This window comes from Chanos chanos, chromosome 6 (genome assembly GCF_902362185.1).
Source record: "Chanos chanos chromosome 6, fChaCha1.1, whole genome shotgun sequence".
Taxonomy (NCBI): Eukaryota; Metazoa; Chordata; class Actinopteri; order Gonorynchiformes; family Chanidae; genus Chanos; species Chanos chanos.
In genome coordinates, this window is record NC_044500.1 from 34,129,454 (window position 1) to 34,156,206 (window position 26,753).

Sequence of the window (26,753 nt, forward strand, 5' to 3'; positions counted from 1 at the left end):
ATTTGGGTTATACTGTTGAATGAATCCATGAGCACAACATCACAGAAGCGCTGGCAGCAAGTGCAGCACTGCCTTTATTGAACATGACTGAAGCCATCTGAAAGAAAAGGTTGTTTTGCTCCTTCAGCAACACAGGATTGAGATGCTTAGTCTAAACACAATATAGGCAGTTTATCAAACAGTTGGAAGTTGGAAGTTTTTGCTCTCCAGGCAGTTATGAGTGACAGAAACTCATAATAAATGTTCCCTGGTGGTAAATGAAAGGAGTTGTATGCACGTATATGATCATTTGCAAATATTTTTAGGTTTCTTATCCACGATACATTCATTGTGCTTGAAGGCACTGTGCCGCATTTAACATCATATAAGATTTTGAGAGGATCTTTTATTAATACTGGTTTTATGAACATTGTGTAATTTACTGTTCACTGTACTGTTTCTCAGTGTCTCAGAAAGAAAGAAAGAAGAGATGACTCTTTTTGAGCCAAGATTCTAAGCATGTCCCTCCCTCTTCATGATAGCATTTCCTCCCTGAAGCCATAAAGTACACCGCATAATTCATGCTTGTTTACTATTATAATTAACACTTGCGAAAGAAAAAAAAAACCCATGTAAGCTTAGTGCCAGTTTTGTGGTATAGAGTTAATATATCTAGAACGTTAACAGTCTGACTGAGAGATCTGAACAACACATTTACAATGTTTGTCTCTACATTGTGAAATAAATTAAATGGATTTTTAAGATTTTCCATTCAAAGGGCAAATAAACAGTCCCTATTCATATTACCTGAAAGAACCCCTGAGACAGCTTCAAAACTGAGGGGACACCTAAAGGCATCAAGAAATGAGAAAACCATTAATTCATTGCAACTGATCTACATACTATTGTTTTGCACCATAAACAATGTTCCAAATTTAAACATACTCCTTTAAGGAAAAATGTTTTCTCTCCCCAGACATTGACATATAAGGTATTAAATCATATTGCTTTCTTATGTACAAAGGTGTTGCTCACTTGTCACCACATTAACTGTTTTAAAACAGTAAATGCAATGCGAAGGTCTCAGATATTGCAACAAGAGAAAATCTCTCTCTGCTCCAAATTTCTGAAATCTCCAGACAAAATTTCAAAATCCACCAGATTAAAGAGATTACTTAATGGAACACAATGCATCCAGTATGTTTTGTGAATAGGTTTTTATTGTAATACAAGAAACATAAGATGACTATTTTGAGAAGTTTCAGAACTGAACTACAAAGAGTGTTTTTGACTGTGCTATGTTTTTATCTCTTAGATATTAGATCTCCCTCTCCTTTGAAAGAATTTGTGTGTCCTCTTTTTAACGATGTTAAAGAACAAACTGATGCTTCTATGCCTACATTGCCACTTTGCTTGGAGTCTAGTCACATTTGTAAAAAGATCATCTTTGCAGGTTACAGTCTTGTCAAAAAGAAGAAAAAAGAACAGCTGAAGGATTTATGTCTTGGGTTTTCAGGGTGTCACAATATAACAAACCATTCCGTTGATACGGCAGGATGATTTCTAACATGTAACAGTCTCAAAATAAGTAGTGCAGGTCTACGGGACTATGGCTTACTACTCATACTGTGTAGAACACATCGTACAGGGGAACACTGGCCGAGATCTTGCTGTAACTGACGAGTTTGCGTACGCTGGAGCGCGCCTGCTTCCCTGCTCTGGTCTGGGGGCGGGGTAGTTGATGCGGTTGCTGCCGTGTTTAGCAGCTTGTAATATGATCTCCGCGGCGCCGCTAGCGTCAGATATAAACCAGTCCCGCTACCATGCGTCCGTACCGGGGAGCTGAATTAGAGTGAGTAGAATAACTGTGAACAGGTTACGGGGTGCGTTTATCTCCAAGATCACAGCATCTGTAGCACCTGACAAAGGGTATATAGACGCACAGCGGGTCATACTCCCGTGAAGGGATGTGGACGAGATCAGTCGCAAACTGCTTGCTGCCTCAGGGCTCCAGATCAAGAAAATGAGCTGACATATAGCTGTTTTTGGACACCGCAACATTTTGTATCGTCTAGTGGTGGCGTATTCGTTTTACAGAAAGAGAATGCTGTATTTTTCAGCTTTACAATAATGCTAGCGACTGTGGCAGCAGTGTCAGATGGACTGTGTTTTTTCAAGGATTTACTTAGGAGCCTGGATTGAAAATTGGCCTGTATATGCGGCTTGGATTGCCAGAGTTTGATGGACTGATATAAGTGAATTTTGCCGACTCATTGATATATTGTTGATAAAAGGATGAACTCATTGCTCTTCGGAGAGGGTGCGCTTTCCAGTATGATAGCAAAAATTCCAGTTAGTAGTGCCTCAACCACTGGGACGGGCGCGGTGACCAGTGCCCTGCGGAATGACTTGGGGTCCAACATTCATGTGTTGAAGACACTGAACCTGCGGTTTCGCTGTTTTCTCGCCAAAGTTCATGAATTGGAGCGCAGAAATAAACTTTTAGAAAATAGGCTAAAGCAAGCCTTGGAGCAATCGAGATATCAAGGATTTTTCACTCGTGATGTTGGCGTTCAAACGGACTCTTCAGAATCCCGACTGCCCGGAACCATCTGGAGTTTCACTCATGTGCGGAGACAAGGGGAGCACTTTGAAACTCTCCAAGGGCCAGGGGTTACCTGGACCCATCCGGATGGTGTCGGGGTCCAAATCGATACAATCACTCCGGAAATCAGAGCACTGTATAACGTGCTGGCCAAAGTCAAACGCGAAAGAGACGAGTACAAGAGAAAGTGAGTATAGCTGCAGTAGCGTTCTGCGTCTTATCCAAAATTTTAGTGCATATTAAAATATGATAATATAACGATCAAAAACACTCTTGCAATGTCAGTCACAGTGGAATAACGCTGTATGTTTCTTTTTAAGTCGCCAACTTTAGTGGTAGCTTGATGCGATGTTTTCTTAAGACCACTGCTCAGCATTGTTGTGCGCAAACTGATTCATTGCAGTGCGATATTTTGGCAGCGGAACAGCAAACATTCAAAAACCACTGCACGCTGTTCAACGGATCTACATTCCAAAGATCTGTGTGACTTTGTGTAACTAGTGTGCTCTATAGACACGAGCTTTTGTATTTGTTTGAAGCAAAAACTAAAATTATGCTTGGGATTTCACAGATGAAACCTCTGACCTATACATGCAGCGTTTGCAAATGATGCGCATTTTCTGAACAGATGTAATAAAATTTTAAGGTTGACACAGAGAATAACATTTTATGATCTGAAAATAGGAAGAAAAGGGTAAAAGGGCAATTATACTTCACATTACAAGGTATGAGAGCAAAGAGTAATAGGTTAATACAGATGAACCATTTGTCACAAGACAATAACAACCACAGAATAAAGCAGATTATGTGTGATTTTTTATGTTTAAACCTAGTGCTGATGTATATCCTCTCTCCTCTCTGGATGGAATCGTCAGAATCACAACACCTATGAGTGTCTTGACTTTTTGGTTCTCTGAATAAAGAACCAAACAGTGCTTTGAAATCTCTGAATTCAGTTAATCTTGCTATGCTTTGATAGCTTTTACTCAAAGTGATAAGCCTGATGATTTCCCTCAAACCACTTAAATTTATCAGTTTTGTAGTCAGTATGGATGTATCCCACATTGTTCCCTTTTAGAGAAGTTCTTTTTGGAATTTCATGCATTATTAGTTTCAGGGCATTACTGAGGCAGCCACACTAATCTGGTAATCTTTTATGATTCTCACCTCTTTGGGGTTGTTGCTCCTATATCCTGACGTGTGTGTGGGTGTGAGATTAAAGGTTTGCCAGAGATTTCCTCAGCTGCATAGAAACATTTGATCCCCCCCCCCACACACACACACAGATAAAGGCATGCACATGTAATCCAGCCTGTGACATAATTAGAGTCATTATACCTTATCTTGCTAACTCAAAGGGTCAAACACATCTGTCTAACGTCTACATCAAGATCTTCAAAAAGGATTAATTGTATTTTTGCTAGTTCCAGTAAAATGCAGTCCTCCTTCTTTAAGGCTGCTGTAGACATGAGAATAAATTACTGTAGTAAAAGAAACAAGGGGCATGAATAAAACATGTCTTTGGAAGGTGATTGTGCATAAAGATTGGTTTTACTGAAAGCATTATGTCAGGGACATTTTGGGGATGTGAACAGACTTTGCAGACACTGGATGCAAGGGGACATTGATGAAAAATGCCTGGGTTCAGTTGCAAAGCCCTATCTCACTGCAAAGAGCATTTCATGGTATTACAATTATTCTGTAGCTGTCCTGAGCTGACCTTTCAGCAAAGCACTCTTGAATGAGATTTCATTTTGATACTGCATGTCTATTACTTATGCATGCTTGAATGATCCTGACCACATAGTGTGAGAAGCCTCAGCAGAGAGAGTGCTTACCCCGATGTGTGTGTGCGTGTGTGTGTGTGTGTGTGTGTGTGTGAGTGTGTGTGTGTGCGTGTGTGTGCGAGCGAGCATGTGTGTGTGTGTGTGTGTGTGTGTGAGAGAGAGAGAGAGAGACAGAGAGGGCGAGGAGGGAGATTGCGTGTGTATGAGTCAGGGGCTGTTTAGTGCCGGGTGGTTGAATAGACAGTCATTTTTGGGAAGAGTTTTCACTGCCTCTGTGCCCAGACATGTGCTGATTCACTAACCAAGGAAGTCTTACCAATCCTGAACAATGAACTTGGAGAGAATGAAAAGAGAGAGCACAGAGTGAACCTCTGTCCAGTTATACCCTGACTTCCGTTTTTTTTTCTGATTTATGTCATATCCTGCAGAGCTTCTAAACTAGTCTGCTGGCCGCAGAAGCTGTGTCCGACTTGGCCGGTCACAGCCTGATATTCCTGCCAAAGCCCACCACTCCACATGATGTAACCAGAAAAGAATGTCTGTAGATTGCAGAGGCTGGCTGTTACAGAGATTCACATCCATGCTCTCAAACAGAGATACAGACGTGATGATATGCCGATATGTTTAGACTCTCAGTTTAATATTACGATATTAATATTGGCATTTGAAATGCTAAGGACAGTGAAAAGATAACTGAGTTTACTTATTAAAAAGGAGAGAGGAGAGTTGATTCACATTTCAGTTTGTTGCCTGTCTGAAACTAGTTTAGGTCATATTGGAAGTGGCATATTTTTGTTAGAACCCAAAGAATATAGTAGAAACTGAACTGTCAGACTCATATGATATGTAGTTGAGGTGGAACATTTTGGCTTGGAGAAGCATTAGAATCACAGAGTACAGTTATATTATACTAATAGTTCTGATCGTTTCATGGTTTGGGATGCCACGATACCTGAATTTTAGTAGTTGATTCCAGATACCAGAGAAATTCCACAATTCTCCGTGATTTGATACCACAGCAGTAAACAGAACACACTCAGCATAAACTTCTGTCTTAAAAAACTTCGTATGAACATTAACAAATTAAGCCAGATCAATGGCATGTAACATTTAGCCTTCAAGTATTTAAGAGTTAACCGCAAACAACAACTTTAGGGCCTCCACATCATTCCAATAAACAACATTATAATAGTAATACAGCGAAAAAGACACAACAGTAATAGAATATAAAATATACAGCTATTAACAGTAACAGCCGCTTTACAGTTGTAGCAGTATATATTTATCAAGCAGTTAACCAACCATTGTAATCAACTTCTTATTGCATAGCTTTCCCACTGAAGTACCCTGGCAATGCCATTAAAAGTAATATAACTGAATACATAGATTAAGCTGTTGAACCACAGCCTAAACTGGTAAGGTAATTTAGCACTTGATCATATCACATGCTGAATAGTTGTCTAATACCAACGCCTTAGACAAAAAATAATGTCCATTCATGTATTTTTGGATAAGAACACTTTGACAAAATATTATGACACCAGTTGTTCGTCGAACATTAACCAGAGCCGAAACTCATGAGCTTGAAGACTTTGAGTAGGTCAGGGTGCCGTTCTTTCAGGTGTTTTTTTTGTACAAAGTTGACATGTTTCCTCCATTTGTTTGTGGTGATCAATGACATCGTTTGCAGACTGGTTTTTTGAGCATTGACAATAACACCTTGATCATCTGCTCAGTAAAGTATGTCCACATTTGACTTTTGCTACTTTTCTTTTCGATTACTGTTAAGTTTGGCAGTACTTTCGCTGCAGCGGCACTACTCTGCACCATTTTCATGTGTTGTTTTTCCTTTTGTCTTTTCTCACGTGCCAACGAATGTGCAGTCATTGACTCCATCCTGCTACTACTGTGTAAAACTGAGCACCATTAAGTTTTCTTCATTTTGGCATCGGTTTGGCACCGAACCTTGGCATGACTGATTTTTTCCTCATGGTGCTGGAGCCCTGCTTGCTGTGCATGTTATATTCAGAGGACATCATATCATCACTGATTACCTCCTAGTTAAGATCATTTTAGGAGGACATATCATGGTCCTTTTCCTAGTTAAAATAATTTTATGCGCTTTTAGAAATACAGAGAAACAGACAACTATGTGATACTGTCAGGGAGCCATTTTCTACTCTTTCTGCTTCTCCTTTTCCAGACCCTCTCTTCTTCCCCTTCATTGTCCACTCCCCTCCTGTTTTCCCCAGCATCTTTTAATCACCATATTCCTTCTAATTGCTTTACTCTCTCTGTCTGCTTTCCCTGTCCCGTATGTCAGTTTGCATGCTGTATGTACGATCCCAGCTCTGCGATTGATTAAAGCCTTACACACACAGACACTGCGGTTTGATAAATTGCCATGGGTAATACTTCTCAAAGCTGTTACACCAGTTGCTTAGCCAAGAGCAACATATAATCTATTAAAAAAACACGGAACACAGGTGGGCTATTATAAATGGATCACTGATTAAAAAAACAATTATAATATTTGACATGCCACCTCTTACATACCAAAAGGGCAAATCCATCAAAAATTGTGATTCATAATCTGAAGGTTGTTTTATAGTCTTTGATGGGGTGATATATAAACATATTATCTAGCTGACCTCATCTCAGCATTCCTCAGGAATGATGAATATCAAGCGTAACATGAATGGGAAATGTTTGGGCCCTGATTAAAAAAAAACAAAAAACGATTGATTTAGGTGGGGTTTTGGCATGTATTGCAGTACGTCATATGAATCTATTTGATCTACTATGGATGCTGATTTACTATGAGCGCAAGTATGAATGCAAATATGAGCAGTGCCGAAAGACAGATATAGAACAGCAAAGTGACGGATCTCACTTTTTCTCTTTTCTTTTGGAGCTTTCTCCACCAGTGGTAGTTTCATGCAAATGGTAACAATTATGAATGGTTTACTGATCAAAAGCAGCCCATTGTTGTTTAAAATTTATTGTTTTTTTCATCAGCTGCTGGAATAAATGCCTATATGAGAAAGGGTTTGAACAGAACTTAGGTTCTTTCCTTTTTCTTTGCTAGTTTTATGACTCTCTCTTATAAAGCTGTCCATGAGCTGCCAGGGGATTTACAGCGGAATTTCTTCTTTTGAAATTAAAGCAGAAAAATGCATCTCCGCAAGAAAGGCATCAGTAAATCTCTTGAGCAGAGCATATAAAATTGTTTGCAACCTAGAAATGTGTGAAGGGGAAAAAAATACTGACTGTGTCTCTTACACTGACAAGTATGAAAACAAAGATCGGTGAACGTTCATGGAAGTCTTTCCACATGCAGCCTGGAGATGTGTTGTATCTGTGTCTCAAAGAGACAAGGATGAATTTTGAGTCACATCGTTTGATATTTAATACTGCATGGAGACCAACTGTGACCGCTGGCAACCTCAACCTTCACCTTGCTAAGTTCTCTTAATGCCTCTCAGTGAGATGAGACCAAGGGATTACCATTTACCATTTGAACTAGACAATTGCAATGTAATTCAATACACTCAGTTAGCAAACATAATTATAACTGTCGCCCTAAAGTTCACTTGAGATAGTTGCAACAGCAAGAGTTTGTCCTACACACTGAAAGCCATCACCAGATGAGGTTCTCAATCATTGTCACAACAGTGAGGATTACAGAGGTCATGAATGTCAAAGAAAACGGCACTTCGGTTCACTTCAACTAAGAACCTGCTGGAATTCCATAAGTCCTATTTTTGATGATAAGATACCATAGTGTGAATTGCCATTGCAGTGTTATGACTGCGGTGTGGGTTAGTCTGTAGATCACAGTCTCCATGACCCAGAGGCTGCTGTTGCCCTATAGACGGGAGAGAGATTGATGGGTTCTGAAGACGCTGCTCACTCAGCAGAGTATGGTGTGAGCCTGCTCAGAGTGTGTGTGTGTGTGTGTGTGTGTGTGTGTGTGTGTGTGTGCACGAGTGCATGCCTATGTATGTGTTTGAGAAACTGTGAGTCTGTGAGAAGAAAGGAAGATGGGTGGCTGTAGAGGAAATGAAATACTGTAGTCAGGTCAGTGGAATATATACATATTGATTTCTCAGGGATCTGGTGCAGGCATTTGTTGTTGCCCTGTTAAGGAGACAGGCTTTCCTATCTAGACGCCTGTAGAGTGGGACCTACCCCACAGCAGTACCACGGGCCTGCAGGACACTTTCCTCTGCATGCATAATTGAAGTGCTGCTGAATTTAGCCCCAATGCTCTGTGGATCAATGCAATGAGAATATCGAGTAGAAGCTTTTGGAGGCTTTCATCCAAATGCTGGTGTTTTAGAGATGAAAGCCCTAATTAAGGTTCTGCAGCTGACTGTTTCCCCGCGAGGGACGTTAAGACACAACAATAAACAAAGTTCTGTGAAACTATTTCCCCCTTTTTCAGTAGTCTTATAAATATTAACATGTATTGATTTGAACACTCAAATGGCTTTCTTCGAATAACCAGAGTTTGATAATATAAGGGTGACTGTTCTCGTCAAGCGAGTGAGTGTACCACACCCCTGCCAAAAAAGCCAAATGACCAAAGTGCTTGTTTTTTACAGTGAGTGATGGACTCTGGAGGCTCCATTATGGTGGGAGGTGTATTGTTTGGGTTCACTCAAACCCTTAGAGGGTAGGGTAAACAGTAATAGACACAGTGCCATCCTGAACGATCACCATCATGCTTTGGTGAAGCATTTCATTCCTCTAGAATGGCAGAGCCCACACCTGCAGGCCATGAATGACCTCTGAGCAGTTTAATGAGCATGAAAACAATGTAAACTATATGCCGTTGCCATCTCACTCGCCTGAACTCAACCCAACTGAATGTTTATGGGAAGCTCTGCAGCAGACACCTCAGTGTGTTTCACCATCAGCAAAACACTGGATAATGGAATTTCTAATGGACACATGGTGTCACATCCTTTAAACAGAGCTCCAGACACGTGCAGATTCCATGCCGAGGTGCTGTACTGGCAGCTCATGGTAGCTCAACATCCTATTAAGATTCTCAGAGTTGGTGTTTTCTGTAATTTCTCAGTTGTACCACTGTGTCTTTGACTCTGCATTGTTCATAATTTAAACTGTAAGAAATGTTTTTGTAATGCAATTGAAAAAAATGTACTTAATTTCAGTAAAGTTGTGATGTAAATTCTTGTAATATGAAAGTAATATGTTATGTAATACGGGAAGGATTCATACAAGATAATTTGTGGTAGACTATTCCCCCATAATGACACTGAGAATAACTGTTACTTTGTCCTTACTGAGCAGTGTAATTGTGTTTCCTCTTTAGATATTCTGTTAGTATTTTAGTTGAATAAATCCTCTGATTACCAGTGTCTGAACACCAGTCTAACTCTACATGTACATACTATTACGCTATTATGGGTGTTTCACTTAATAGCTCTGCAGTTACTCACAAGATACATGACTCTGCTTGGGAGTTTTTGCTTGGTAGATATACAGTATTCCACATGTTTGCAATTATGGTCAATGCATATTAAACATTCTTTACTCAGGAGGCTTCACCAGAGACTAACCCAAGAGCAGGGGAAGCAAAGCACTCAGGTTCAAAGCGCACTGAACGGACAACATTGAAGACTGACGTTTCAACTTAGAGGAAGGTAGTTGCTGCCAGAACTTCAGTCTCCAGCTTCGTTCATCAAATGAGCTTTGAACCTGAGTGCTCTTGCTCTTCCATCCTATGCCCATTCTCCCTGAGCTAAGAACATTTTTTGTAGGATACAGTTTTTGCTATCAAGCACTTTTGCCCTCTTTGCGATAGCAAGCTGAACTGTGTCCTGAAAGAGCTCTTCTTTCACACAGGCAAAGCAAATCGTCATGATATATACCAAAGGTCTAATTTAAAGTGTACCCATATCTTCAGGAATCTTAAAGGTTTTCAAGAATTATGCCTTCTGGTTTGAAGGGGTATTTTTGAAGAATGGGTAGAATTCAGTTTCAGGTGCTTTGAAGATTTCAGTTACTTTGCACATAGACAAATGCTATATACTGCAAAATGAACAGTTAGAGTTAGTTAGCAGTTTATGGTCCAAATAAAAAAGTAACGACATAGCCATATTAACATAAGCTGTAGTGACAATGAACAACTCTGAAGTTTTCTGAGTAGACCAACTTCCTTCGCTAAGAACACGACAGGCCCATTATCTGAGGTGATCAGCTTGACAGGGTACACTACCTGTCATCAGACTTCAGTGATCCATAGCATCAGTGACACACCCACACAGTTGCAAGTCAGTCCTCGGAAATGGCGCGGTCCTCCGCACGCAATCCATTCCCATGGAGACACTGTACTCTGCCATGTGAAAGAAGCAGTGGCTGACTTGAGGAGGAAATGGATTGGATGTAGGGGCTGTGCAGTGGTGGGGATGACAACAGCACAGGGAACTGGACCAAATGCCAAATGGGGAGAAAAAAAAAAACAAGGTAAAAAGAAAGGAGGAGGGGCGTGGTGTAAACCGAACAGTGGATTTTATATGATGTGTACTTTTCGTTTGTACACACATCAGCATGCAGCATCAGCTCAGGAGGCAGTGACTGTCTTTAACTCAGCAGGGAGCAAAAGCCTGCATTGCATCCTGGCACAACCTCATTCAGTCTGTTCTTCAAACACAGCTGCACTCTGACCACCCCCAGTCCCCCATTTCCCTCTTCCCACCCACAAAGGGGGTGCAGTAGCAGTGGAAAGCATCACTTCGTCGTGGCTCTATCTGTCTTCGTATCGTGATAACCACTTGTAAAATCCATACCTCACTGTTAGTGCTCTCCATTACCCCTCGTGAAAGATCTCGTCTTCCATATCACGCAGTTATGGTTTGATTTACTCGCTGCAGAACTCCATTACGCATGTTGTCTTTGTGTTGAAGCATACAGAGAACTCCTTAGGGTGTCATTTGTTCTTTTATTGATGTATTACAATGATTCAGAAATTTGAAACTGTGCCATACAGCGTACAGTGTAGCCGGTCTTGTGAGTACACATCTATTTTTCTAATTTCCGTTTTTAAGAATTTCCATAGGAGAGGTTTATAGTGGGCTAATTTTTAGTATTTATTATGGTTACTGATACTTGTGGTTAAGAGCTATGAGGTCATGTAGTGGTGCAGGACAAATCACTGCACTGGGAGAATTAGTTGGAGACCAGGTGAAATTGTGGTGATTTAATGTAAAATTATGTCTAGTCTTTATCACTTCTTTCTGAATGGGATGACATTGGTCTAATAGATTCCTCACTGGCCTGAGGTACCAGGTCCATAAAGGGTGATGAAACACTTAATAACAACACTGCAGCTCAGATCCACTTTCTTAGTGTTCCATTTCAGACTTCTACCTATTAGCAAGTCATAATATTCTTTTCATTATGTTAACAAGTGTGAGGCTATTTTGTAATGCAGAGTAATAAAGTGACCCATTGGTGCAATATTTAAGGTCCTCTGGGATATTTGGACAGAAACTCAAGCAACCAAGCAAAACAGCAAGGTTAGACAACTGTGACCATAATACAAATATGTGTTTAATGTCCTTAGTTGCTGAGGGAGGGCTTGGCAGAAAGGGCAGTGGCTCTTCTTTGATGTAGACATAGCCTGTGTGTTAATGTGCTACACTGTCACTATAGCCTGCTTTCCTTGTCTCAAAATCCTGTATGTCTTGTTTAAGTGTACGTCCCGTACACTTAAACAAGAGTGTGAGACAGATGGACAAACATCTGTCCTGCATCCTTAGAACAGATGACCTTTCTGTTACATTGCTGTCCTCCAAGAGCTCATTTGCTAGAGCGGAAGTGAGATGTAGAATGAAAGGTAGAGGAAGAGAGAGAGAGAGAGAGAGGGAGAGAGGGAGGGAGGGAAATGACGTGTATGCTAGCGGCCTCGCTGGCAGACGTCCATTCTGGCAACTGCTGGGCATTACGATGACGACACCAGTCTGCCTCATCAGTGAACTGTCATGTGAACAGAATAGCCTTCAGATTTATTAGCAGCCTGTTGACTCACGGTCCATCTTGCCAGAAGACAGGAAGATTGTGTCATCCGTTTCATTGGGTGCCACCTGGAACCAAGCTACTGTAACTTAAGGGGCTAAAGGTTTTAGGATGTGAAAAAGTCTGGCTGTAAGCATCTGAGACGTAACAGCTGTTGGGGCTTGTGTGTGAAAAACAATTTGTTTTTCTGGTTGATTTGGTTATTCCAACAATTTCTATTGACGTAGACAGTAAGATAGTCAGAGAACTGATGCCAGTGAATTCAGGTTTTGAACTCTTTTAAAACCTCTGATTAAAGTGGATTTGACTAAGGTGGATTTGGCTTTAATTTGTTCTAATGCATCACCCTTTGCCAAACCCTTCTCGTGCATGAACCTGCAGGATGTGTGTACTCGAACACTTTCAGTGTTTGAGAATGTCTCTTGTCTAACGGTCTGCAAATCCCTGTAATTTGCTACTAGGAAACCTTTTTTTTTTCAAAACAGTTCAAGCAAAACAGATTTATGATGAACAGGATAGAGTGGGCCTTTCGCTTTTCCGCATGAACTTTGTTTTAACCTCTCAGCTCTTTAAGTTCTTCTCAGTTCAGTTCTTTGGCTTTGCATCAACCCCTTTCTCTTGTGCTATGTAAATAGCCAGGAGCTGTCAAACAGTGATCCTTGTTTAGCTGCAACTTATAGGAGAGCGCAATGAATCTCAAAAAGGCAAACATTACGCATTGCTGGAGACCAGCTTATTAGAAAAGGACTCTGCACACCACCTCCTGTCTCAACACCACCAACCCATTTTTTAACTGATGAATGTTATTGGGGACATAGGTACCCAATTTTTCATTCTTTGTCAAGCATACCTCACTTGATGAAAATGAATTGTCTACAGGGGCTGTTACTCAACGAATACTGATGTGTTTCCTTCCTTTTGCTACTTGAGAGCTGCAAGTTTTGATGATTAATCTGAACCTTTAACCAAAAAGGTCCTATCCAGCATAAAAATGGCTTGACAAAGAAAAATCTGCCCAGTGCTTTTTTGTATTTCCTTCAGTTACCTATTACTCAAGAAAGCTTATATTGAACACCCTGTTATTCACCCCTATGGGTAAATAAGTCGTAACAAGCTTTGCGGTCCTACCCAGAATCTGCAGATTGTACAGACAGAGAGAGCAGAGGAAAGGGCGTGACCTCCTCTGTCTCTTTACCTTGTTTTAAAAACCCGTCAGCCACCTACATCACAAGTTCTTACATGGCAACATCTCAGATCTGAAATTTTTTTGGCACAGTTGCAAGCCATTTAAAGCAATTAAGCATAATGTTCCGAGGTGTTCTCTTATCCCACCTATCACGCAACAGTCTTTGTCTGGCCACACCTGATATGGGCTGTGTGTTCGTATATGTGTCCATGCTTCTGCTGGGTGTGAAACCCACAAGGAATTTACTGTAGAACTGTTGACTGCCTGGGGGACAGATGGGGTGGTAGAGTTGTGATTGCCGGATCTGTTGAGTGATGAGATAATGTGTTTGTACAGTGTGGATGAGCCATGTGCCCTAGCTGCCATCGTTCATGCAGCAGGGTGGGGCTGTTCTGTTAGGGTACCAGACTGAAGCATGACAATACAGACTGCTTTATTTCTCCTCCACCACTGGTTTGAGAAAAAAAAAAAAGGCTTCAGACTTGTTGTTGTTCATGGTGTTAAACATCTAAACCTGTCCAAATCCACCTTATGTCAGAAAGAAGGCTTCATATATTTTGATACATTTTGATTTGATAGATGTAATGTATTGACAAAGCTGCTGGATTAATTAATTGTTTAGTTGCGTGAATAGTCGCAATGAATAAAAATATGTAACTTACATAACTAGAATGTTCAGCAAACAGTTAGGAGCAATGATACTCTGTCAGGGAAGTTTGGGAACACACAGTTGGCCTGTTGAATATCCATTGTGCTCTGTGGTATTTTGTTCTCTGGGGTTGTCCAGACGTTCTTCTCTTATCTGCTTTTTCTCTTTGTTTTTCTTTGTTGTATACAGGAACTTTAATGTATTGTGCCATCTAAAAAGCCATGGTTTGCTCTGTCTGAAAATTAATTTTTATCTTCAGAAATAATGTCTAATGTGTCTTTTGTGTTCCTATTTATACATGCACCTCTCGCAATAAGCATGAGAGCTTCAGGCATAAAGCAAACAGCCATACATACCCACGTTAGAGATGAGATTTGATCCTCTTCTTAAAAAATAATTAATCAAGATCACAAATGGATTAGTTTTTCAAAAGCCCTACACACAATGTTACACTAAAGTAATCCAGTCAATTCAGAGGACACATAATTTGGCGTGATACAAGCTGACACTTTGACATATTTCATGCAGTCGACATGCTTATATGTTCGTGCAAATAGTCTAGATGCATCTTTACTCTCATACACTCAAACTGATATTTTTCTCAGTTGTTGTCTCCAAAGAACAGTATAGCTTTTTTGTACGGGTAACAGGTACTTTCAGTTGATGTACCAAGTATGACATTGGAGCAGCTTCCTTTGCTAATGGCACTGTCATGCTATTAATGCATTTTCTTTATTCATAGCCATAAATACAGTTACAGTCAGTAATTTTATTGTGTTTGCAGGCAGCTATCACAAGCAGACACCTTTTTAAATCTTTATGGTCTTCAGTCAAGTGTTACTGATTGATGTTATTGATATTTAGGGCAGAGCTCAGCTATTTCTGTTCAGCTATTACCGCTCTGTTTGAAGCGCAGTAAGTATGATTGCGGTCTGCCTTAGGAAGGAGAGGCGTCCTGGGAGTCATATGTCTGGGCTGTCTCATGTTCAATACATATGTGGCTCTGACCGTGTAGCCACTAAAAAACACCTACAGATGTTACTGTCAACCACCACTGTGATCTCTCACACACGTGGCTTTTTAGGTTCATTGACATCACCAGAAGATGTTCAGTGGGCTTAAAAGATTTTGCAATAAGTTTTAGTTTCTCAAATCAACACAGGCCTCAGAGAGAGGCTGATGTACTGTTCTCACTTTGTATTAGCACCAAAATGATGAAACACTGCAGTTTATTCAAATATGACCTGAAAGTAGTTTTCCTGTTTTCTTTCTTTTTGAATAACAGTATTTTTCCTCATTAAAGCACTTATCTTGAGCTACATCTGGAAATATGAGAAATATTCTCAATTTCATGTAGCTTTCGCCCATTCACTTTCTCCGATGTGACTAAGCACGTGTTGGTCAAAAAGAACAGTCAGTCATAGAGAAAGCCATAATTGGCCTGCCTGTTTGCAGGGACATGTGCTAATCCTGGTAAGTAGGATGAAAGGCCTGACTCTCAGAATGAGATGACTGATGACTTATTCAGAATGATGAAGGGAGGATGGAATGTCCTCGCCCTGTGTCAAATGCAGGGAGTAACATGTAATCTAAGAATGGAAGGATGGAGGGAAGAAAGGAAAGAGATGAATAGAGGGGGAGGTGCACAGAAAGAGAAGGAAACCCAAAGGGAATGGGCGGAGGTTGGTGGGGGGGTGGGGTGGGGGGGTCAAAGGAAGACAAGGAACAGTGAGTGAGATCAGGACAAAATCTATTAAAGCCTGACCTTGAGGTGTTGCTTATTCAGCACAAGTAGACCCCCTGAAATCCTGAGGGGAGACTTGCCCCTACTGCACTGCTCTCATGTCCATCTCTCATTAGCAATCCACACGTGTAGCGGGGCTGTATAGATCTCACAAGACTGTCTGCATTATCGCCAATCAATAGCCAGCTCTGAAAAAACCTCAATCACTCATACACAGCTGAGGACTGAATCGAGTTGGCTCTGTTTCCTAGCATGCAGTTGTTCAGTTAGCATAAAATCCTTTTCCCCCCTTGGGCCCGCCTCTTGTGGAGGATTATGTGCTCACTCTAAAATATAGCGGTGGTTCACCGCATGTCACAGAGTTACACAGAGAAGATGCAGGGTCCTGTCACAGCAAAAGCAATGTACTGAGGTGTGGATGGAGTACCATAGCAGAGAATAAATTGTGTGTGGGTGTGTGTGTGGGTGTGTGTGTGTGTGTGTGCGTGTGCATGCCAGGTTCCTATATGTGATATATCAGTGTGATTGGGCGTAACAGAGCTGTGTGAAGAGATGGGGAGAGGAGAAAAGGGTGTGTTCAGTTTTGTGGCACCCACATTGATCATACACTGTCCTATTCAAACACAACCAGAGAAGCTTTTGCTGATGGTCTGCGTTTATGGGGATTCTTATTTCTGCATAGATTGCATTTTTGGTAAAATAATAATGAAACACTGTTTGTTAATTGATTTTATTTTAACATTGTAAAAGGAATATTATTTTCCACTTTAAATATACAGTGTTTAAATAGAGATTTAAATTTGTTGTAAGTGATGTGACACAAGCAGCTTTTATTGACAGAATCATGTTTAGACTAAAATGTGGCATGTTCCAGTGAGTGATGTTTTATGAAAACACAAATGGAAAATACAGTACTGAAAAACTGTTGGAATCTACAGAAAAAAAAATGTATCTGTCAAAAAATAGTATTAATGTTGGTATTTGTATTAACATTAATAGCATTAATATTTCTAAAGATGTCCTGAAAATGCTTTACTACCTTTTAGGGAGAGGTGTCAAACCCTCGGAGATCATGATCTGAACAGCTTGTTCCGACATTCCAAACTGCAGTGCGCTTAACCATTGCTGACTTAAAAATTCATGTTTTGTCTAGAACCTATGAGGGAAAGACGCTGCCCATTTAATAATATATGGATTACCCATGGATTATTTATAAGTCCTGTATCAATTATTATCAGATTTGTCACGCCACAGTTGTGTGTTTCCTCCTCAACAAGGTTCATTCACAACAGAAACATTTTTATTAAGACAAAGTGAGAATGGAATTACAGAGTCTCAGCACTGCCAACCTGGCTGAGAAGACAGGCATTGTCATCAGTGTACACATGTCTGTGGAATGATGTTTGCTCTGTGTCCTTGTAAGGTGACTCTTTGTTCCGGCAATTGGTAAAACCAGCAGTCCTTATAAGCAGAGTCTGAGCAGATGACTGAATGCTTCTCCCATTGACTCATTTCTAGTTTGGGGTTTGTTGTTGTTCCACATCCTGAGAGATGAAGTGGAATGTTTATTAGCACAATTCTAAGAATCATTCCTCATTAGTTTATCTCTGGACTACCGTGACCTACTAGTAGCCTGGAGCTGAATATGTATTTTAGATCCAGGGTTATCTGTGGGTCATGCTGAGAAAATGCTTTTATCTAATCAGAGGTAGGATAGCAGGAGTAACCATTTTACAGGAGATAACGAAAACTGTACCTGTTGTCATAAACCCATAAGTGATAGACATTTTAAGATAAGATTGAAATGTCTGACAGAACAGTTTTCTCTCTGGAAGACTGTACTTCAGTGTTTTATTTCTTGAATGCATGGTATTATTGAGCTCCTGTGCTCTCTTAGTGTCATACCTGCTAGCTGTGGGCTGCGTATTGCAGGGGATGTGACGGCACACTGCGTCCCTACAGGAAGTGATGCCTTCTTCAGAGGGATGATGTAAGGGGTTCGGCTGCAGAGACTGTGGTGCAGCTGCGAACTGTGGCGACCTCTGAAGTCCTGCAGCGGTGTGTTCTCAACACAGCAAAGCAGCAGTGCCAGCACTTTCAGAACAATGTTTTCAATCACACTGTGTATTAGGCACTCTGGCCAGAGCCCCTTCTCTCAATGATTAGACAGGGATAGTACAATACTGCTAAACTTATGATATGTTTAGAAATGAAACGCATCGTTCTCACTAATTGACATTCATTATTTGTATGAGAAAAGACAGGAAGGAAGGAAGTAGGACATATATAGAGGAAAACTACAGGTTTAAACTTCAGACGGGGACAGTTTTCTGTTCTGTGGCTTTAGGTGGGACTGTTTCTGTTTTTATAGCAATGCCTGTATCAGTTGCTATAGAAACGGTAATGCGGAACTTCTGGCTCATTCTCTCTGTGGTCACACTTTTGGTCACACAGTCCTCAGCTGGTTGAATGGGAGGTGCCAGCCCAGTTGTTCAAGTTCAGATTTAGTGGGTAATTCATTGGTATGCTTACGTCACAATGTTGGGTGTGTTCAGCTCAGAGGGTCTTTGCCCGGAGCAAGGTGTTTTGTATCCCCTGGAAACAACCAGTGTCTGTTTTGCAGTGTAGGCCAGATCATTGCCATTACTGCTCATTAGATACAGTAAATGTGCTGGAGATATGCAATGGCTGCCCCCTGAGCTATTTTGGTGGTTCCATTTTAAGTTGTCATAGCAACTGTGAGTGAGGTTTCAAAAAAAATGCCAGTTATAACAGAGAGCCTCTCTGATTACAATCTCTAATTAACATGTGCTTCCACATGTCAGAGCTGAAAGTTTCTTTCATTACTTTCGTAATGACTAGTTGGGTTCTCGTTAAGGGTCACATTTTAAGATGTTGATTTCCTGTTTGCCTGCAAATAGGAACGTCATTTTGCTTAACAAACATCTGAATAAGCTGGAGGTAGTTTTACACCGCTGTATTTAAACTAATGAATTCTGTAATGTTAAAGAGAAGTTTAAGACCTCTTCATAGGCATTATATTGATTCTAGGTTGTGGAGCCATACCATCTGAAAACAGAAAGTTTAGCAATTCAGGAATATTCTCCGTTTTAGTAACTATACAGATTTTCGTTCTTTGGTCCTTCAATTTTTGCGCAACTTCATGGCTAGCGGTTAATAGATTCGCTTCTGTAAACCTCATGACCTGGCCCTGCTAGATCCAGCAGTTGCTTGCTGTGTGCTGGCATTAGGTTTCATCTCTGTCCTGTCCCAGACACATGGGGGAGAGCAGGAAGATGGCAGACGCCTCTGCAGCAGAGCTGTGTCAAATATACACTCGAAATATTTGAGGTGCAGCAGCAACATCTTTGAAATGGAAATCACATTATATAATGCTGTCTCACATGCATATAATTTCCCATGGGTTTGGCACATGAATTAGCTTTTTTTTTTTTTTTTTTAGATCAAGATAACGTGTTTTCTGGTTTGGCGCGGTGGGTGTACGGTATGTTGCTGATGAGCACTCAGTTACACGCCCGCGTTCACACCCCGAAACACATCCCTACCATAAACGTGGAGAGACACACACATCCGGGCTGCGTTCAAGGTGTTAGAACATCAGAGCACCTTTTAGATACAATGCAGAGAGCAGTGATTGTCTCTCAGCGTAATGGATCTAGCAGAAACATGTTGGTGTTGTAATATTCTGAAGTGGGGCCATGTGAGCTGATCCTTAGGCCTCATGTGCTGTGACTCATGTGTTACAGGTGGGAGGAGGAATTGTCCAGACGAGAGCAAATGGAGTCTATGGTGGAAACACTGCAAGAGGTCAGCTCACCATTACACACACGCAAACGCACACAGAAACACACACACACACACACACACACACACACACACACACACACACAAATGACCACACACACACTTATGTATGACCACACGCACGTGTGCTTGCGCGCATACACACACACACACACTCGCACGCACACACACACACACACACACACACATACACACAGTTTAGTTTACTTGGTCTCTCACAGTGAAATATGGTTAAGCAGACCTCAGCTGGGTTGTTTGTTACCATAAACACACATAAATACACTCATTGTGTAAATGTACAGTCACAGACATGGATGATAGTCACCAGCCCTGTCACCTTTAACACTGTCCCAAAACAGTCATATCCAGTCAGGCCTCTGTATCTCTGTAGGGCGGTCTAACACACAGAGGTGTGTAGTCGCATATAGTACGGATGCCAATCTAGGTCAAACCTATATGTCAAACATCAAAGCAACACAAATGTGACCTAGATTTCTTAAACAAATTAAAACTGTGAATGTCACAGGAGTGGTTGGTGACTGCTTGTATTTCAAATGACATGACATCATAGCGTTGTATTCAGCGCTGTGAATAGGCTCAGAGCGTGACTGCAGGTGTTAACAGCCATTCTCAGCCGCCAGTGCTGATGCAGCTTCAAATCAATAAATGGATGCATGCGTGTTTGTGTTGGACTATCGGTCAGCAAAACTGTGTTGGAGAGTCCATTCCCAGGGGTACAACAACGTCCTCAGAGTCTAGCCCTGCTTACAGCAATATGGATTCACACACTAACCTTCATGACCACCTCTGGAAAACAAAATGAAATGCCATGTTCTTCTGTCATGAGCTACGCCGGGAGAACATTATGCGCATTTAAACTGCATGTGAGATTGAACATCAGCAAAACTGAAAAGTGAACAGAAATGTATACAACATATCATAAACAGAGGGGGAGAAGGAAACACTTTTCCCATACAAATATATTTTGTGTATATTAGTGAATATGTGCTTTGAGTTTGGTTCTTTAGGATAAATGTGAGTGTAACAGTTGTCCAGCCATGGTGGGGCCTGAGTCTCATCTGGGCTGTGTTTGTATTTATCCTCAGAACGCCCAGGAATCCGAGGCCATGCAAGATGAACTAAATAACACAGTGGAGAGACTGAAGGCAGAGCTGGTGGTTTTTAAGAGTCTCATGAGCGATGTGAGTACCTCTCGGCTCTCACTATATACAGCCTACACAAACTACAGTGCTACCGTTACTGTAAATGTAATATAATTAAAGGTAATAATCACGTTGTAGATATCATTTATGATGGGAGAGGAAACCTGCCTTGGATAATGAGACCTGATGATGAAAATAACATGTCTTTCAAAATAAGAGTCCGAGTGATGGATGTTGAAGCAGTGTGTGGGTGTTCACACTCTTGTAAATGCTTCACAATTATTCTATGCTCTCATTCTGCACTCTTGTTGGTGATTCGCACTCTACTCCTCCTTATTTGGGTATTTTTGACAGCCATTGAATGTTATTCTGCCACAGCAGTAACAGATTCTCCCCAGCTGAGCTCAGACAAACTCATACATAAACAGTAGATGAGCAGGGTTTTCTCAGCAGGCTTTTGCTGCTCTGCTCTCGCTCTCATTGTCTCTTCATGGACACAGACTCTGGCTTGTGTTCCTACAGTATATCACCACCGACCTGGTTTCTGAGGAATGAATAAACAGTATAAACAGGAGTCATCTGGATTTCCGTCGATTATTTTCAGCACTGCTAACTGTCACTCTCTGGTTCTCTCCCCCTTGCTGTCATGCCTGTTTATGAGTACTGCTGCCCTTTAAAAAAGGGACATTCATATAGAATGTATATAGCCTGGGATGCATTAAAAGGCAATAGGCCCCTCACTGTTCCCCAAGCTAGTTGGGCACTATGCTTAGTCAAGGTCACTGTTTACCACAAAGGGCGACCGGCATCTCGGCTCCCGTTCTAGACCTGTAGAAAACCAGAGGAAGATCCTGGACCTCAAAGTAAGAGATATACTGTTTGTAAGCTTGACTGACGAGGACTAACCTGGCTGCCCAGTAGGGGGTAGTGCATTACACTACTTTTAAATGATATCACAGCAGTCATCTGCAGCTGTGATATCAGTTTATGTTGCAGTTTTCATATTCTGCCGTGAGTATGAAATGACAGAACTAATGATGTTTTCTCTGACAGTGTGCTGTGCAGTATATGGCCATAAGTAGCTGTAGAAGGATGGATTCCTGGTTTGTTGACTGTGATATGTAAAGGCATGGGACTAAAGTTTGGCCAAACCTACTATTAAATCTTGGTTGTGTTCTTCAGCCCTTACTGACTTGCATGGTGTTCTTGATGTTTGTTTGGTTCACATTTGTGGTGGTACTGGATTTTACAGTTTAACTGTGATGAGGTTTGTTTCTGCTCAAGGTTATGACTGTTGTAGAATTTAATCTGCCCTGTTTGTGGAAACACCAGCAGTTCTGTCTGGTAGCACACATCTTGTCTCTTCCTTCTATAGCAAATGTCTGAACTCGACACCAAGATTCAGGAGAAAGCCATGAAAGTGGACATGGACATTTGCCGGAGGATTGACATCACAGCAAAGCTTTGTGATGTGGCACAACAGCGGAATTCTGAGGACATGTCCAAAATGTTCAATGTCAGCCCGTCCAGAGCACCATCTGACAGGGTGTGTAACATGCTGCACCTAACACACACTCACTTACATGCACACACACACACACACACACACACACACACAGAGACACACACATAAGAACTAACACATGCACACACACATGCTCACACACCCACGCACACACACATGCTCACACACCCGCACGCACACACACATACACATGCGCACACAAGCACATGCGCGCGCACACACACATGCACACACACACACACGCCCAAAAGCACTCACACACACACACACACACACACACAGAGACACACACATAAGAACTAACACATGCACACACACATGCTCACACACCCACGCACACACACATGCTCACACACCCGCACGCACACACACATACACATGCGCACACAAGCACATGCGCGCGCACACACACACACACACATGCACACACACACACACGCCCAAAAGCACTCACACACACACACACACACACACAGAAGCATACGTGCGTGCGCACACACACACACACACACACACACACACACACACACACACACACATACACACACATGGAGATGCCAGTGAACTGCTGAAGCAGGAACTTTGTCCCTCTGCACACAAGCATATCACATTGCTCTGCGAGGACTGGCCAAAGCCACACCGTGCATCCATCCAGAAAAGGACTTTTTAGGTGACAACCTAATCACTGAGAGAACAACACCACTGAGGGAAAGAAAAGATTACCTTCCTAATAAACATGATCAGCAGAATCATTTTGCTCAGAAATGAGCCTCTTTGGCCAGTGTATTTTCAATGAGAGTGGAGAGTTGCAGGTTATGTACCAGGCCATGGTGGTTCTGTGTCTTTATCTGTGTGACATTGGCTTGCTGTGACTGTGTTTTAGGGAGCTGTGGCCTGCAGGAAGAAAGAGCGTAAAGCAGTGTCAGATGAGGAGAGCTCAGAGATGGATGCTGATCCCAGCACCTCTGAGGAGGAAGTCCCCGGATCAGTCAACATCACTGATGAAATGAAACGCATGCTTAACCAGCTGTGAGTGGCTAGGATGGGAAGAAACGCCATAATCAGATACCAGTTTTTGTTCTAGAAATCCATTGTATTCTATGTCTGTAGCGCTCTTATACCACCAAGTGGAGATGCTGACAACTGCAGGTTCAAAATCAAAATGTATTCTCTCTGTTATGGAGCTGTTTAGCTGAGGTTTTTATAAAGATGTTTTAAAATTCCGCGTCATAGTTACACTAGCTCGTATTGGGGCGAAACATTCTACCCGTACTTTCTAACTACTCTCAACCTCAATACTGTACATGTGTATTTGTGCATGTGTATTCTATCTGTCCTTTTGCATGCACCCTTTTTCCCTTCTTCTCCTTCTGTGATGGCTGTGGTGTGTCGTCTTCACTCCCTACTCTTCTTTCCTCCTTTCCATCTGTCTTTTTTCTCACGTACAGACATTGCTCAGATAACTCATTTGTTGCCAGGAGGGAGACATTTGACATTGATGATGACTGTGACAGTCTAACATGGGAGGAGAACGATGACACGCTGTTACTCTGGGAGGACTTCACTAATTACAACGTGCCCTTCACTATCACCACGACAACCTATCCTCATGACTCCAATGGTGACAACCAGGACCCTGTGAGTTGAATTGTAGTTGCAAAGCAGAGAAACTTTTCCAGATAAAAATACCTGATGAAAGTTCTGTCAAATTGTGCTCATACAACAAGTACATGCCGTAATTTATGAAAATTACTCAGACATTATAACATTTTTATTTAATCATTTGATACATAGTTTTTTCTTTTATTCTTGTTAGCGTATTCGTGTTTTTAGTGTATTTTAGTTTAATTGTTTTGTAATTCTCTGTTTAAGTCTGACATATTCTGTATCGAGAAGAGTGTATTAGTTATTTCGTTTTAATATATAAATTTGACGTGAAATAGTGTTCACGGAATTCTGTGGCCACTCTAACCAGCTCTGCTTTGTTAGGTGTCTCATGATGGAAGTTTGGGAAGTCTTATTGATGAGACTGAGAATCTGTTTAAGACCAGAGAGCAGGAGTACCAAGAGACCATTGGGCAGATTGAGGTGAATAAGAATGGTTCACTATGAGTGGGTGTATAGGGCGTTTCACTGTAGATGTGTTACTTCTGAAGAGACAAAGAGAGAATCAGACCTTGAACAGCATGTTTGTGAATGATTTTATGTTTGAGGTTTTCTGAGTTATTCTGTCATTTCAGGGTATTTATAAATCTGCGAGGGTATAAATCCATATTGTTCTGTTGTGTTCAATGTCAACCACAGCTAAATGTCTTAACCATAGCAGCTATGCACCCAGGATGATTTACTGTCCGTGTCCCACCCGTCTTTGATTTGTGAGTCAGATGAATGCATCTTGCCTGTGTCCTCTACACAACAGCACTGGCACTTATCCTGAGTGTTTTCTCTTTTATTTGTTCTCTTTCTCTCTCTTTCTCTCTCTCCCTCTCTCTCCCCCTCTCCCCCACCTCTCTCTCTCTCTCTCTCTCTCTCTCTATCTCTCTTTTGTTCTCTCACTCTCTTTCTATCTCTGTCTTTCCCCTCCTTTCTCCCTTTCTCTCACTCTCTGTCTCATTCAGATGGAGCTGGCCACAGCTAAGAGTGACATGAACAGACATCTGCATGAGTACATGGAGATGTGTAGTATGAAAAGAGGGCTGGATGTACAAATGGAGACCTGCAGAAGAATGATCAAAGGGGGCAGGTATGTCTTTGCTAACTTTACAGAAAACACACAGAAGTATCAGTGTGATTATGTAAACCACGCACGCTAAGCTCCGTCGACTGACATAATTATACTCTTAGATCTGTCGAAAATATTTATATTCATCTTGAGTCTGTCATTTGTTTTTTCACTCTTTTAGAAACTCTCCGTCCTTTAGCTCAGTGGCAAGCAGTGACTCAGGGAACACAGATGAGATTCAGGATGAGTTGGAGAAGGATGGAGACACAGAGGGAACAGTCAGCTGATACCTGTCCAGCGTGACCCCACCCTCCCTTCCAGCTCCTATCAGCTCCTTGGCCACTCAGCGTTCGGCCAATGTTATTCAACAATTCCAGTCCTTGGAAATCTGATGGACAGACCCCTCTCTTACAAATTGACTCTCTACTGTAGGTGCTTAAAGTCTCTGTTTCTGTGGAAGCGGAGGTGGGAAGGGGTCATTCCCTTTGCTTCACGAATGACCAGAAGTGTCACGCAGTGTCACGACCTGTGCTCTCTTCTTCCACGCACTGGGGTTCTGCACTAACCTCAGTCAGCAGCCAAGCCAAATCCTGTCCCATCTGTCAATCAAAGCAGTCTGTCAAATCACAAGGTATTATTCTCCACAGTGCAGAGACCAAAATCATAGAACATATTACCCAGTGAAACCCATTTTACATGGAACAGAGGAGAAACCATGACCAGAACAGTACCTGACAGATCAGTATAATATCCATGTGTGAGAGCCCCCATAAGGTCAAAACAGGAATCCTATAGTAGGGCTATAGCTTCTGGGCCTATTGCAGTTCTCCCCACTGTTAATGGAGAGCCCACTGGTATCTGAGGAACGTAGCACAGTTCTAACTGAGTAAAGCTCTCTCCAAATTTCTATGCAATTGGCTAGCCTTATTTGAGGACTGATCTTTGTTACCTGTGTTATTATTTGCCTTGTTTTGCTGGGCAGGTGATTGGATCTGTTATTAAGAGTGCTCCTGCAATCTTATGACTCAAAGAAAAACTGGGAGGCACACAATGTTTACGCGCCCGAGAGAGGAGTTGATGGAACAGTGTCCCTATACTGTAGCCGAAATCTTCAATGAGTTTCTCTTCTCAGGTGGAGCATGTCCACCATTACACTGGTCTCTTGACTGATCGTTCTCTTGATCATTCACCACTCAATATTCAGATCTCCAACATTGCAAAGCTGTGTGCCTAAACATAAGCTATAAATTCATTTGGACTGCCTTACTATGTATTCGCTTCCTTGATTTTTAATATTGCACTCTTTTGAGCTCTATAAAGCCTTTTATATATGTTAGAGCTATTCTAATTATGAAGAACTGTTTGGTCTTTCACAAAAATGTGGACACAGTGCTGCCTTAATTTTTTTTCTTTTCAGCAGCCCAGATGCTTCTGAGAATCTTTTATAATCTTCAGGTAAAGATTCTGATTGTATTAAGGGCCTTTCTATCAATGCTGTCTATAGGTGTTTGTCACTTACCAC

At 41.5% G+C, this 26,753-nt stretch overlaps 1 protein-coding gene across 1 annotated transcript; it reads left to right on the plus strand.

Moving 5' to 3' along the window:
* The first annotated feature begins 2,274 nt into the window (after positions 1 to 2,274).
* iffo2b (intermediate filament family orphan 2b) lies at positions 2,275 to 25,518 on the plus strand. Its single transcript, XM_030777797.1, has 10 exons — positions 2,275 to 2,771; positions 19,764 to 19,824; positions 20,928 to 21,023; positions 21,782 to 21,847; positions 22,360 to 22,530; positions 23,393 to 23,538; positions 23,988 to 24,147; positions 24,499 to 24,597; positions 25,128 to 25,252; positions 25,413 to 25,518. Exons 1-10 carry the CDS (start codon positions 2,275 to 2,277, stop codon positions 25,516 to 25,518), a joined length of 1,527 nt encoding a protein of 508 aa, XP_030633657.1.
* Positions 25,519 to 26,753: the final 1,235 nt, after the last annotated feature.